General features: G+C 47.0%; 1 protein-coding gene across 3 annotated transcripts in view; it reads left to right on the top strand.

The window, feature by feature from the left end:
* MBOAT2 (membrane bound O-acyltransferase domain containing 2) overlaps window positions 1-15544 on the top strand; it is a 128573-nt gene that overhangs the window by 934 nt on the left and 112095 nt on the right. The window contains exon 1 of one of the 3 annotated variants that reach the window (XM_049652574.1): window positions 126-295. The exons of 1 other annotated variant lie outside the window; for it this stretch is intronic. In XM_049652574.1, the coding sequence (XP_049508531.1) occupies window positions 221-295 (75 nt within the window). In that variant the 5' untranslated portion in view covers window positions 126-220. Of the gene's footprint in view, window positions 1-125; window positions 296-15544 lie in introns of those variants that run through there. One more of the 3 variants, XM_049652573.1, reaches the window with a different exon arrangement.

A 15544-nucleotide genomic window follows, 5' to 3' on the forward strand; every position in this document is an offset into this window, starting at 1 on the left:
GCGGGAACGCGGGCGCGCGGGCGCGGGCGGGGGCACCGGGGGAGGGCCGAGCCGGTCACCGCCCCCGGCCCCTCCCTGGCCCCGCCCCGCGCCGCTCACACCGCGGGCGGCCAGGGGGCAGGCGCGCCGGCTGCATCCCCATCCTCGGCGTCGCCCGGCACGGCGCGCGGGCGAGCGGCGCGGGCGGCCGGAGCGCGGCAGGCGGAGCGCCAGGCCGGCCATGGCCACCACCAGCACCACGGGCTCCACCCTGCTGCAGCCCCTCAGCAACGCCGTGCAGCTGCCCATCGACCAGGTACCCGAGGAGGCCCTGCTGGCGTCGCGCCCTCGCCGCCCCCTCCCCGGCGGTGTGCCATCCGCGCGGGAGCCGGGACCCCGGGCACGGGCTGCGGCGGGGGCCGCCCCTTGAGGGGAGGGGGCGACCCGCCTGTTATTGTCCGCACGCCATCTCGCGCCAGCCGCCCCTCCCCGGCGTGCCCACCCAGCCCCCATCCCGGCCGTGCCCGTGCAGCCCGGGGGGGCTCCGGGCACCGACGTGCGCGCGTGCATGCTTGGCCCTGCTGCCCGCCACAGCAGCGCCCCGAGCCGGGTCGTGTGTGCGCCGGGCACTCGGCGATCCGGAGTCCCGAAGCCACTCGCAGTGCGTGTGGGCACGGGTGTAGACGGTGTAGAAAGGCTGTGCTTTGGTGTCTGTGCCCTGCGCGCGTGGCACCGAATGCCCCACGGGGAAGCAGGATGGATGGACCTCAGCGGAGAGTGCACTAGACCCGCGAGCGTGGCGTGGGGGTGGCCAGCTTAGGGCTCCGCGACCTGCACCTTGGGACAGTTTGCATTGAAGTGTGGCTTATTGAACAGAGAGGCAACAGTTTGCGGGGAAGGCAGAGGTTATGAAGAAAAGTCAAAGTCACATAATAATCCCAGGATTTCTAGCTGAGAAAGTTGCAACCTTGTGGTTGGAAGAAGCCACCCTACCCCTCTCTTCCACACCCCTCAAAAACAAAAAACAAAACAAACAAACAAAAAAACCCCATATGACACTGTTTGGGGAAGGGAGGTGTTTAAAGGAGGCCAGTTGAGCTTGTGTGAAAGGCCTAAGGGTTTTTGAGAAATAAACAGTAGTGTGATGGGAAAAGCAGCGCCATTTTTATTCAGAAAAAGTTTGGAAGTATTTTCTCAGAGTGACATTTAGGATAGTGACATTTAGGGTCATTGTTGGGGAAGTGGGGCGGAGGGGGGGAGGGCGGAGATAGATAATTGCTGTAGCCCCAGGCTAGATCAACTGAAAATTTTGCTTGCAATTATTTCAGGTGTACTGTGATGTAGAAGTGTTTGGGCTTTACAAGGATCCTGGTTCACTGCCGTTTTCTTGAGAGTGCTGCTGTCCTTTGATGTCATCAGGGATTTCATTTATAAGATAGGATTCCTCTGTATCCAGACTGGGTTTCATAGCAGCCAGATGGGAAACCACTCCTGTGCCTGATACTAGGACATTAACTTACTTTGTGCTTTACTGTTTTTTCTTTTTTTTTTTAATTTAAGGACTGGTGTGTGTACGACTATATAAAAAATTCTACCTCTGTTCACATCTGAATCCCTTACTTCTATTTCAGTCATAATTTTTGGTTCATGGTAAAATGCCCATCCCCCACAAATCTTGAGCAACAGTTGTAGGTCATGCTAATAAAGTGCCAGCGGTGAAATTAATCATGTACTATAAGAAAGTAGTTTCCTCTGTTTATTAATAAACTTTTCAGAACTTAGGGTTTTGGGGTTTTTTTTTAATCTTCTCAGCCCTGTGGAGGATTCTCACTTTTCCAAACTGAACTACACTGTGTGACCTTTTAGTGTTTTTACACCCGTGACTTAAGTAGGTTGCTGCCAGGGTATCGGCAAATGCAGGGTGGGTATCCGTTTAAGATTTTTTTTGATGATGAGGAGCAAGGGAGATAGGCCTCGAACTTTTTTTTTTTTAATTGTAGTCGATTTATAGTATTATATTAGTTTCAGGTATACAGCACAGTGATCGGACAATTCTGTACATTACACAGTGCTCACCAGATAAGTGTAGTTACCATCTGTCACCATGTAACCTTTCGTTAATTTTAGGGAACAGGTGTATTCTTTCTTTCTCTGCTTACCATGATGAAATATATTTTTTTCCTGTGCTAATACCTTTTATTTTAAAAAAATGTTTATTTATTAGAGAGCCTTTGTGCACTCATGCGAGCGGGGGAGGGGCAGAGAGAGAGGGAGAGAGAATTTCAAGCAGCCTCAAGCAGCTGTCAGCACGGAGCCTGTGGGGCTTGATCCCACTAACTGTGAGATCATGACCTGAGCTAAAATCCATAGTTGGAAGCTTAACCAGCCGAGCCAGTCAGGCACCCCTCCCAAGCAGGCTACACACTGCCAGCATGGACCCCGATGTGAGGCTCCACCCCACCAAGTGTGAGATCGTGACCTCAGTTGAAGTCAAGAGCCGGACGCTCAACCAACTGAGCCACCCAGGCACCCCTCTTTTAGTTTATGTAATGCTTAATAACTTTTTAAAGTGATTTGATATTAATGAAATCATTTAAACATCTCAGCAATCCAGAGCAAGTTCTTTTCGGTACTGAAATAAGCAGGAAACTCAAGGGAAGGTGACAGGACTTGAGATTTTGGCTTTCCTTCTTTATTATCTGTAGGTCTTGATTTGTTATCTTGGACAACCTTCCTTCTCTTGGGACTGCTCTGAATTTTTGCAGCCATTTGTATTTTGAATTGTTTCCTCTTTTCTAAGCACATCTTAAGATTGGATTACTAACCATACATGTCTTAACTTTTTATGGTGATGATAAACTATTTCTTTGAAGCAGTGAAGAATTAACTTTTTTGCTGATAAAACTCTTGGAATAACTACAAACTCTTACTGTAAATTGGATGAATAAAGAGTCATTTAATCATAATTTTGAAATAGAAATTAATTTTTGTAACATGTAAATAATTGAGTTCAAGTTGAGAGGAAGCCTAAGAATTACTTGTAATCAAATAGTGTGATTCAACAGGAAAAAGACAAATCAGGAAATGAAAAGTGTAAAAATATAACTTGTTAGTTTGTTAATTTGGTATGTGCTAATTAAAAATGTTTTGAAAATTTAGGAAATTATAAAAGCAGTTGTTTTTTTTAAATGTTTATTTATTTTTGAAAGAGAGAGAGAGACAGAGAGAGACAGAGTGTGAGCAGGGGAGGGGCAGAGAGCAAGAGGGAGACACAGAATCCAAAGCAGGCTCCAGGTTCTGAGCTGTCAGCACAGAGCCGGACATGGGGCTTGAACCCACGAACTGTGAGATCATGACCTGAGCTGAAGTCAGGCGCTTAACTGACTGAGCCACTCAGGCGCCCCTAAAAGCAGTTGTTTAATGTCAGAGGAAAAACAGAACCGTAGGGCCAGAGAACTAGTTCATCTCTTGTACTAGAGTGAGTAGAATTTTTGAAACAATAGAAAATACTGGCCTGTATGGAATATACAAATGTGCATTGCAGGGTAAGTTAAGAGAGAAAAGAGAAATATTTTGTAGTAAGACCAGGCAAGGAAAAGGAACAGATCTTGTCTTAGACTCCTGGGCCGTTTAATCTTTCCTGAGAATTGCAGAGTGACCTTGAGGTAACCATAGTATTTGTTTAGTGTGCCTAAATTAAAAAAAAAAATTTTTAATGTTTATTTATTTTCGAGAGAGAGAGAGTGCAAGTAGGGGAGGGGCAGAGAGGGAGACACAGACTCTGAAGCAGGCTCCAGGCTCTGAGCTGTCAGCACAGAGCCCGACTTGGGGCTCGAACTCACGAACTCTGAGATCATGACCCAAGCTGAAGCCAGATGCTCAACCGCCTGAACCACCCAGGCACCCCAAGTGTGCCTTAAGTTTAAATGAAAATACTAACTCCGCTATGAAGTGAGGGTAAATGATGCTGTAAGCCTGTGGGGTTTCACCTTTCTAGGCCTTGCATTCCAGGTGACTTTATTGGGTGGTTATCCTGCAGGGGATAGACGGAGAGCGGGTTTTGAGGAGGATTTGGACGCAGGGAGAGCTGTACCGAGACAAGGGCCAAAAGTGCTGTGGAGAAGGCACCAGATGTCGTTGAATATAATTATGTTCTGGATTAGTTGCTGGTGCGGTGAATTTTTAAAAGACCCCGAAGTGAGGAGTAACAAGCAAGAGAGAATAATTACATGTCCCAAATCAACCTGTTTTTTAGAGAGAGAGAGAGAGAGTGTGTGTGTGTGTGTGTGTGTGTGTGTGTGTGTGTGTGTGTAAATCTCATCGTATGTATGTTCTATTCCATTTGATTTACCTCTCTGAGTTACTAGACTGAGGCTGCTCTCTTGCCCTCTCTCTCCTCCCTCCCTTTACTCTCTTTTCTTTCCCTTTTACCATTTTCTGTCCTTATTTCCCATGATGCTGTAATACCGTGAAACTTGAGTAAATTTCCCTAGCGACGTGGTATCCAGGTTGGCCTTCCTGGCAGCCAGTTGGCCTCATCAAGACAGTCCTGTTTGGGGACAGGATTAGTGTTTCAGAGATGATGGACTAAACTGTTTGGGGGGGGGAGAGGGCAAGAAGGAGGCTCAAGATATTTTGAAAGGTTTGGAAGGAGGGAGAAAAGGATGGGTGGGGAATGGCATATGACCTGTCTGTAGCTAATCCTGCGAAGTTAGGCAATAATTACAGTGGATAACACGTTACAGTTTACAGACCTCTTTTCACAGCGTTGTATTATTTAATTGTCCTCTCAGTACCTTGTGAAATCAGTTGAGATTCAAGGTCTGATGTATTTTAGGTATATGTATACATATAATATATGTGATATGCTATGTGTATATATATTATATATGTGTTATGTATATATAGATATGGTATTAAGCATTTGAGTAAAAGGTCAATTTTAATTTAAAGTCTTAACATCGGGCGCCTGGGTGGCGCAGTCGGTTAAGCGTCCGACTTCAGCCAGGTCACGTTCTCGCGGTCCGTGAGTTCGAGCCCCGCGTCAGGCTCTGGGCTGATGGCTCGGAGCCTGGAGCCTGTTTCCGATTCTGTGTCTCCCTCTCTCTCTGCCCCTCCCCTGTTCATGCTCTGTCTCTCTCTGTCCCAAAAATAAATAAAAAACGTTGAAAAAAAAATTAAAAAAAAAAAAAAAAATAAAGTCTTAACATCACTGTTGTAGATATGGATTGCCAGTAGATTTTTGGAGGAGAGAATGGAGATAAAGAACTTCCCAAACACTGGAGGCTGGTGGTAGTGGTTGGAATAGGGGAAAACCGTGTGTGTGTGTGTGTGTGTGTGTGTGTGTGTGAGAGAGAGAGAGAGAGAGAGAGAGAGAGGAGGCTTATAAAATCCTGTTTCCTTTGGGGTCGGTTGGTTTGTTGATTGACCTTTTCTGTATATTCTCGCCCTGTAAGATGTAGGCAACCAATGAAATGAAGGAATGTGTTCAGGGGAAGAGTAGTTTAAAACATTGACTTACTTAATCCTCCTAGGGTTCTGTGCTATGGTGAACCCCATTTTATAGATGAAGAAATCAGCAGAGTTTTCAGTACTGAGCCTTTTTAAGAAGATTTTTAAGGGGAAGAAGGTGAGTGGCAGTGAAACAAGCAAAGCAAGGATTAATTTTATTTTAAAGCCGCCACTTGAATGCTTTAGGTTTAGGACATAAATATTTAACTCATTTGTCTGTCCTGTCTACTTTTACACCCGTAATGAGCATCAGTCTTCATCACGAGAACCCAGAAAATCCTGAGACAATCTGCCGTGGAAGATTCCTTTTAATAAGGAAGGCATATGGGACTAGGAATCTTGAATCTGTATTTTAGGCCCTGTCAGTTAACTAATTTTAGATATGTCACTTTACATAAATGAGTTTCCTTCTGTGTAAAATGTGTGTTGTGCTTAGTTTTAAAATTCCATGATCCTGTGTTTGTTTCATTAACTGAGGAAGCTGCCCCAAATTCTTTTTGGCCAGAGTTGGAGGGAATATAAATAAAAACTCAAGGGAGGAGAATGGACTAATACATTTTGAAGAAGTTTTTAACAGTAAGACTCGAAATTGCCTTTCTGTTTAATCTGAGGCATTTAAGCAAAATGCCACATGCCCTGACAATTGCAGTTCAGACTGGTTTCCCGGTTTTCTGTCCCTTGGTCTGTAGGAAGTCACAGTGTGGTGGAGAGCGGAACAGGCACGACTGGGTCTGCAGCCAGACTCTGCCAGCCCTGTGCTGTTTGGCAAATTACCGTCTTTTTCTTTAAGCCCCAGTCTCTTCAGCTGTAAAATGTAAAATAAATAATAACCTATTTGTAGATGTTGGTGAAGACGAAAACACGTAGTCTGGGTAAAGTGCCTGGCTCCCAGCACACGTTTGATACGCCTTTCCTCCACAAACTATGGAGTACATGTAAGTTAACATCTGTTCATATGTATTCCATTTTTAATCTTTAGGACTTCTTTTTCAGGAAGGGAAATAGGAGGTTCAGGTTCAGTCATATGCCCACACAGTGATTAAATTAGGATTAAAATCCAGTTTTGAGTTTGGAATCAGAAGTGGTTTTTCTGCTTCTTAATGCTTCAAGAGTTCTTTGTCCCCCTGCTTTAAAACTTCGTGTGTTCGGTACTACCTCGATAGGTACACATAACCCTAGTCTCTGTTTATTGTGGCCCGTCGGGGCTGACTTTCCAGGGAAATAATCAAAACAACTCACACACAGCCTTTGCCTGCACTCAGTTAACAGGCGGGATTCCCCAGTGCTAGAACTTGACAAGATTTCTTCAAAAGAAAACACACACGATTTTATTTCATTTTAAAATAAAATAAACACAGTCCTCAGAAGAGATCACTTAAAGATTTTATGAATGACACGGGCGAAGCCTGAAGTCATGCTTTGGTCAATGTGTAGAGCGTGGAAAAGAGGGAGGGGTAGCTAATGTGTGAAAAGGTAGAACCGGGACTCAGGAGGAATGAACCGGTGCTAACGACGTGCCCCTTCCTCTTCCTCTGCTGCCAACATCCTGACCGTTCTTCCAATTCTGCCTCCAGTACACCGTGCGTGTCAGTCTGTTTCTGAATCCCATCTCACTGTGACTGATTCCTTACTCGAACCACAAAAGCGTTTTGGGTTCGGTGCTGTTCCGGCACTTACTCTGCTTAGTGATCTGCGCATCCGTCAGGGTCTCCTGGGAGCCGGATTGAACTAGGTAACTGGGGAGACCTTTAAGAACTATTTACTAGGATCAGTGCAGGTTTAGGGAAATCAACAAGGAATGGGACAGTCCCCCAGTACCAGCTCCGCTAGGGCTAGAGAGGCCAGGGGGAGGAAGGAGAAGACCCCAAGGGGGGAGCCCTAGGGGCTGCTCCCTGTGGCGGTGAGCTTGAGGGAGGGGGTTGGGAGGGACGAATACCCCTACATCCTTCTCATCCTCCCATCTCCTGCCGGTGTCCCCTCCACAGGGCAAGTTGATGCTTCGGGGGCACAGGTGGACCTGGACGGCATTTAAATATCCAGAACAATATGGTTACTAATAAGCCCTGTGCGGTATTACTCGTTTCTCTACAAGTAAAAACCTTTGGGCACACCCCATACAGCACATTGTCATTCTGTCTCTTCTCAGTCGCACGTTTTGAAAGAACAGTTGATGCTTGGTGCTTCCATTTCCCAATTCCTATTCGCTCTTACAACCATTGCCATCAGGCTTCTGCCTCCAACACTAACAGCCACATCCAGCGGCAGACTTCGAGAAATGCCCGGTTATTTCCCTGCCTAACTCCTCACAGCGTCCACGCTTGCCTGTGCAGTGCTTTTGAAAGTGTGGCTCTGAGGCCACTTGTATCAGAAGTCACTTGGGTTTGTTGTTAAAAATAGATATTTTCAGTGTCTCCCCAGACCTCCTGAATGAGGGCCAGGGAACCTGTGTTTGTGACCAGTCTCCTACCCTAACCACCATCAGAGTTAAAGAGCTTTTTAAGGCTCTCCATATTACTAAAGGGCTATAAAAATGTGATGTATTTTTTTACTTTTTAAAGTTTATTTATTTATTTTGAAAGAGACAGAGACAGCACAAGTTGGGGAAGGGCTGAGAGAGAGGCAGAGAGATAATCCCAAGCAGGCTCTGTGCTGCCCGTGCAGAGTCTGACGTGGGCCTCGATCCCACGAAACTGTGAGCTCATGACCTGAGCCGAAACCAAGAGTCGGACGCTTAACCAACTGAGCCACCCAGGCACCCTATGATGTACTCTTTACATGTTTGTGTTTAATCCTTTAACATGTAAGCTCGAAATAGAATGCAGTGTAATGGTGCTGTTGGCAATATGATCACAAGATTTGGAGAAATAAAATTCGTAATGTACTCTAGAAGGTATGGCCCTGAAATGGAACACGTGTTTTGTTGACTGATGTACACGTGTCCTTTCAGTCCTGTCATTTATGCCCAGTGACTGTGTGTATAACTTCTGGTGTAGACAGTGTGAGGAGTCTGAACGCGGGGCGGGGTCTTCCCTGAATGGGAGGCCTTCCTGTGAGAGGCGATGCTCGCCCTGGTTCCTACCATCTGCTAACCTTTGCGAACCATTGGCCCCTGAAGGGTAGGCTTAGAATCTCTGTGTTGTGATGCCAGCTCCTTTTTTATTATTCAGAGCCCCCCACCCCCACCCCCAGACTGGAGCACTATATTACCAAAGGCCATGCGTTTAGATTTGGAATTTAAATCCTTGTCTGCTGCTGCTACAAGTACTTTGTACTCAGTTACTAAGACTGCCCCGCTCCCTCCGTGCTTTCTCCTGTCTTTTAACTCCCTGCCTTTGATTAAGCTGTTTCCTCTGCCTGAAGTGGGCCCGCTCAACCTCTCTCCTAGGCTCTGGACTCCCACTGGCCCCTCCCTGTCTTCAGAGCAAAAGCCCATTCTTATCCAGATCTTTCTTTCTTAGGAAGGAGTTAATGGGTGCATCGTGGGGTCTTGCCCCTTTCCACTGGCTGCTTCTCAAATGTGAGTATCCTTCCAACTCTAGAAAGCAGCGGTAGAATCCACCTTTGGTTTCCGGGTGATCTGCCCCCCCTTGTTGATGAGGGAGTCCCAAGCAACTGCCTCATGCCCCCTCCTGCTTTAACTCGCTCTGATAGCACCTGCAGCACTTTTTAAAAAAAATTATTTTATCTGCTTATTTTACAACTCTCCCTGCTGGGAGTTAGAATAGGGGCCTCGGGTGGCACAGTCGGTTAAGCATCCAACTTTGGCTCAGGTCATGATTTCGTGGTTTGTGGGTTCGAGCCCGCACTGGGCTCTGTGCTGACAGCTCCGAGCCTGGAGCCTGCTTCGGATTCTGTGTTTCCTTCCCTCTCTGCCCCTCGCCCGCTCACGCTCTTACTCTCTCTCAGAAATAAATAGACATTAAAAAAAATTAACAGCAAAAAAGGAATAGTGGCCTCCTCTTACTCCTGCTCTTGTCCTTCATGCTGAGGACCAGCATTGGCTTAGACCCTGCTCGGAGGAAGCGGAACTGGTGTGGTGAAAAGCACAGATTGGCACCAACGATCGCCATTTATTAGCTGCTGTGGTTTTAGCATTCGCTGATCTTTTGTAAGCAGCGGTGTCCTGCTCTGTCAGGTGGGGTGGGGTGGGGGGCCGCCCCAGGGGGTGTGGTTGGCCTTGAGAAAGGGCAGCTCAGGGTTGGGTGTGAATGACTACCGAGGTCCTTTCGCAGGGCTTGTGGAGGACGCGGTGTTGTGCGGGGGGTTCAGCCCATCCCTGAGGCTGGTCCGTCTGTCTGTCAGTGCGTTTTCAGCCACGCTCTTTGCAAGTGTCCGAGTGCCCATCGTACACCTGACCGTGCGCTAGACGTGCGGGATACAACGCAGAAAGCGGCTGCAGGCTGATGCTGTGGTTTTAGGACTGTTTCAGAACAGCCACGAGTAGGAGCAGCTGACCAGGTGGGGGTGGAGGGTCCTGGCCGAGGGGGTCACACAGGCCCGATGCTGAGTGAGCGGGCAGAGGGCCTGTGCAGTTGTGCCCCGGTTCTCAGGGCTCTTTGTCCTGCGACCACTTCACTTTTTCACCCTGTCCTTGCCACTCACACCCTCCCCAGCTACAGGGCGGATCATGGGACCTGGAGATCAGTGGTGACCTCAGTGGATGAGGTGCTTTCTTGTGTTTGCAGCCCAGCTGGGTAAGCTCCCCAAATTGGGTTCAGGTCCCCCTGGGATTTGGTCTCCTGCCGGTCCATGGTGCCTCTTAGCAGGTGCATAGCCTTGAGCGTCATGGGCCTGTGTTGTGAGGCTGACCAAAGACCGTACAGCATTTCAGAAGGAAGCTAGGAGGTCAGAAGGAAGCTACATCAACGCTTTGGGCCAACTTTTATTTTCTTCTAGATGGTGACTTAAAAGGAGACTAGCAAAGCACCCAAGAATTTTGGAGGACTGTGATGATTATTCAAAGGGAAATGAAGATAACCAGGAGAGGTCCCAGTATTCTCAGCTAAATGATTACAGTGTCTGGTGATGAGGGGTGATTAGGGGTGATTGAAAAGAGAAGCTTTATCAGCACTGTTATCAAGAGATTCAGAAAAACGAAGCCTTCCAAGTGCATAATTGTCTTTATTCACAAAGAACAAAGGGCCGCAGCTTGTGGTACCACGCCCTCTCCCCTTTCATTTGGGCCCTCCAGAAGGCTCCTTTGGGATATTCCCCCACCTCCCCCAAGCCAATCCCAGGAAGCCTGGCTTTCTGCCAGCAGTAGGTGTCATCACTGGATCCTTTCTGGGCAGCCAGTGTCCCTGTGGAGAGAGGAGGCCAAGGCCCCCCACCCCCCCACCCCAGCTGCCAACCAGGGGGACCTCACTCTTCTGTGAAGGCCCAGGCCTCTGACCAGCTTGCCTTGCTCCTGTCTAGGCAGTGGACAAAAATGTAACATACTTTCTGTGCTAATCCATAATCCCTTAGAAGCTTTCTTAGTTTTTAGAGGGTTTCTGTGCCAAACTAGGTGTTTATGGAAGGTCAGGCTTACAGATAATATCTAATTTTGGACATGTTTAAGTTACTCAGCTACATGCATATTAAAATAAAATAAAGAGCTCCCTGCTTATACAAACAAAAACCTCTGAATCCTTCTCTTTTTTGACACTAAATTTTAGGTAGATCTGTGCACATGGAAGACATTCAGGTGATACTTGTTAACACTGAATGGAGACAGGCTTTGCCTTTTTGCAAAACCACTAGTTTCAAAACCACTCGTCTTGTGGGTGCTCAGTAAATAGTGACTGAATTGAATGCATCTAAGTTAACAGTATTAAACTTCAAAGATCAGTGTAAAGACCTTCAGTGAAGTTCTAGAAATTGATTGTATAAAAGGAGAATTGCCGGAGAGCAGCATTCAGGTTTACGAGTAAACCCCTGGGAGTTTTTGTTTATTGGAAGGTGCCGTTCAGCTGACCAGGTCGCCGTACAGCTGATCAGGCCACGGGTTAGGTGAAATAGCAATGCCAGCGTATTTCCAAATTCAGATGTCTAGAGGGCATGAGGCAAGGAAGGTAAATAAATGTAAATGTAGACTCAGCCATCTTCTGAGGCATGGACAGCCTGGCCATCTGGAAAGCCTATGCCCAGTCTAAAAGGAAAGCCCTCACTCACTCTTGCTGATGGTTACCAAAGCTGATTTTTCTTTTTCTTTTTCTTTTAATTTTTAAAAAAATACTTATTTGTTTTTTGAGAGAGAGAGAGCTTGAGCAGGGGAGGGGCAGAGAGAGAGGGAGACACAGAATCCAAAGCAGGCTCCAGGCTCTGAGCTGTCAGCACAGAGCCCCATGTGGGGCTTGAACCCATGAACCATGAGATCATGACCTGAGCCAAAGTTGGATGCTTAACCGACTGAGCCACCCAGGCGCCCTCCCAAAGCTGATTTTTCAAGGGCAGCTGGAATGCTGGATTGTTTGTGAAAATATGATTTTTTTAATTTTGGCTAAAATTTTCTGAAGTTTTCTTTTTTTGAGCTCGAGCAACACATGTAGGACAGATTTAGCTTATTGGCCGTTAAGAAGTAGATAGCAGTTTCTATTATAGTTGATGGTGGTCAGTCCACTCTGAAGTATATTGCCCTGGCATAGTGTAATAACTATACCAGACCAGATAATAACTGTAGCAGGCAGTCAGCGGTAGAGAAGGCTTGCAAAGCCTGCCATGCAGTAGTTGAAGATGTAATTCTTACATTCATCACTTGGTAACTTCATCCTTAAATTTGCCGGCAGAATTTCAAATTAAATTTCACCTGACTTGGGGCGCCTGGGTGGCTCAGTCGGTTAAGCGGCTGACTTCGGCTCAGGTCATGATCTCACGGTCCGTGAGTTCGAGCCCCGCGTCGGGCTCTGTGCTGACAGCTCAGAGCCTGGAGCCTGTTTCAGATTCTGTGTCTCCCTCTCTCTGACCCTCCCCCGTTCATGCTCTGTCTCTCTCTGTCTCAAAAATAAATAAACGTTAAAAAAAAAATAAATAAATTTCACCTGACTAGTTCCTTTCCTTTGGAGTGGGTCACATCTTTGGAAATAATCTTGAGAGTTAATATCCCTTTTTGGTGGGAACGTTGGAATCTCACATTACTATCGTTTCATTCCTTTTTGCAGATCCAGCATTACAATTATTAGTTGATCTAAGTTGTCAAGGCTATTTTATGGGGTGTGACATTTTTAAAAAAAGATCTAGCTAGTAGAGAATAAAGTAATACTTGGAAAGGGCTTGATTGCTTTATAAGCCCCTATCAGGTTTTTAGGTTTTTTTTAGAGTGTACGTTGAATTTTGGCCAGAGTATTCTGTCTTGCGATAACTGTTTAGACTTTGGAGTTGAAGCTTACTCTACAGTATGCTTCACTGTGAGTGTTAGCGTGCCGTTTCTAATACCAGGACCAGCACAGCTGCTCATGTTAGCTACTTACCAAGAATAGAAATGACGAAGACTTTTGGTGTCTGAGTAGAGCCGAGCTGATGAAGGTAGAGGGCAGGGTGAAGCTACCCTTATTAGTGCTTTGTGTCTTCGGAGGTGGTTCAGGGGTTCTTAGCCCAAGATGATGCTCCCACCTGAGCTGGCTCCTGTACCTTCCCTGTAGTGTCAGACTAGTGTGTCTTTTCCTTTTGCTCTTGTAGGGTATTTTTAAAGTCACATAGTAAAGTCTTAGTATGTTTGGCATCATGACGGTGAGCCTCAGCCTTCCGCTAGATTTGAATGGAAATTCTAATAAACTGGTTAAAATTGAAGAGAATTGTGGATATCGTCAAGCTGCGTATTTGTTACAATTTCCGATATGGATTGGAAGGATTCCATTCTAAAGAAGTTTCTTTTGTAAGTATAGGAAATAGAAATTAATGGAGAAATACGCTGCCCCAAGAAGGTGTTTGGCACAGACTCAGAGTTTACCACATAGGACTATAAAGTAATTTATCAAGTAACTTTGGTAGCCAACACTTGAGTCGATTTAAAAAAAAAAAAAGTCCCCAGAATATTAAAGACAAGAGGATGTTGGGACTGTTTCAGCAGACAAAATAAATTGGAATAGTGCCCAAGGCTGGTCTTGGATTATTTTCCTTTCTGTATTGATTTGATTGAAAGCAAGGACCTCTGGAAAATAATGAAACTATTAAACTTCATTTCCCTCTTTTGTCCCTAATTCTAGATTTGGTAAATGTATGATATTGAGGTTTTAGCTGTTGTAAATTGAAGAAAGGCCCTATAGGTCAGTGTGCCTTGGCCAGGTTGGTGACAGGGGTTAGCAAGTGAATTAACCGTCCCTGTTGGACAGCAGAGTGCAGCAGGGTCAGGCGCAGCCAAGGAAAGTCACATGTGTTGCCCTATTACTGTAAGTCCTATCCTGGGCAGGTGGACTGTGACCAAAATCCAGAGCTATCTCTGAAACTGGGAATGAAGTCAACTAAGTAGTCGGCTTGTAGAAGACAAACCTTTGACAAATTGGCATCGTTCTGAGAATGATTGTGGAAATTTGGAGATAGTTGCAGGGTTGTAGTCTGCAGTGAATGTTGGTACTTTCAGAACATTTTCTTTTTAATAAATCATTTTTTAAGTTTATTTTACTTTGAGGGGGAGAGAGGAGCGCAGGGGGGAGAGAGAGAGAATCCCAAGCGGGCTCCGCAATGTCTGTGAGTCTGATGCGGGGCTCAGGCTCCCAGATCGCGAGACCACGACCCGAGCCGAAATCAAGAGTTGGGTGCCCAGCCGACTGAGCCACCCAGGAACCCCTAGAACATTTTTATAAAAGTTGGGTTTTATGAAAGCTGGGTTATGGTATCACTTCAGATGTTAGGAATCACTGTTTCGGTAGGACAGGAAGTACAGAGGTAGGTACACAGCACGGTGTCCTGAATAGGCGGTATGTATGGGCCGGGGGGGTATCGGGTCCTGGATGGGAAGATGGGACAGAAGGGTTCTGGCTCCTGAGCTTCTCGTGTAGCAGCGAGAGAAAGACGGACAAATATTTACAGCACGCAAGTGAGTGTCGGAGGAGAGATGTTGGAATTGGCTCGGAAAAGGCTGCTCCAACAGAGAATCCCAACAATAAGTCAGTGACTTAAAGATAGTGGTTTGTTTTCCTCAGGAAGCAGTTTCGATGCAGCTGGTCCGGACTGGGGGAGAGCTGTGCACCACCTGGTCGTACAAAGACCTGTGTTCCTTTCAACACATTGTTCTGCTCCTGGCGCCCCATCGTCAGCCGGGTTGAGGCTAGTTCGCCCAGGACAGCGGTCCATCAGCTTGAGGTCACCTGGGAATCCCCTGCTGTGCTTGTTGAAGAAAGGCCCAGACTGCTGGGCCCTGTGGGCAGGGTTTCTCATCCAGGAGGTCTGGGTTGGGGCCTGATAGTTTGCACGTGTAGTGGGTTCACAGGTGATGTTCCTGCCGCGGCCCTGGCGACCATACTTTGAGAACTCGGAAGGTTCCAGTCCTCCAGTCTTTCCAGCAGAAGAGGAGAAAGAACCCCTGTGGTGGCAGTTGTTGGCCCCGAGTGGCACGTACATATCACTGTGACTCACATTCCTTCTGCTGGAGCTTCGTCACGTGGCCGCAGGTCACAGCAAGGAGCTGGTTGGGGGTGCGGATGGGGGCTGGTAAGTAGCGCCTCCGTGGGCAGCCCCGTCCAGCTACGGTTCTCTTACTGCGGGAGAACAGGACAGGCTCCGTCACAGTCTGGAATCATCCAGGGAAAAACAGCCGTAACTTGGGGTTGGATTGGTCATGCAAGGTAACGTTTGAGACAGAATCTTGAAGGATGAATTTTCCTGGCATCACAGGGAGGCTGTGCAGCCTGCGGTCGAGGAAACTTCGCAAAGGGAAGCAGGGCCGACCGAGTCCTTCAGTAAATGCCGGCCGGGCTTTGGTGCGAGGCCTCGGATGGCAGAGATTAGAGTAGACGGGCAGGGTCTGATGGCGTAGCTATTTAAAAAGCAAACGTGCTTCGTGCATCAAGATTCCAGTGGTTAAGATCATAGGTGCAGCAGTCAGCCTGGAGTCAAGTTGCGGTTCTGCCACGAAGCG

Source organism: Panthera uncia, assembly GCF_023721935.1.
Source record: "Panthera uncia isolate 11264 chromosome A3 unlocalized genomic scaffold, Puncia_PCG_1.0 HiC_scaffold_12, whole genome shotgun sequence".
Lineage (NCBI taxonomy): Eukaryota > Metazoa > Chordata > Mammalia > Carnivora > Felidae > Panthera > Panthera uncia.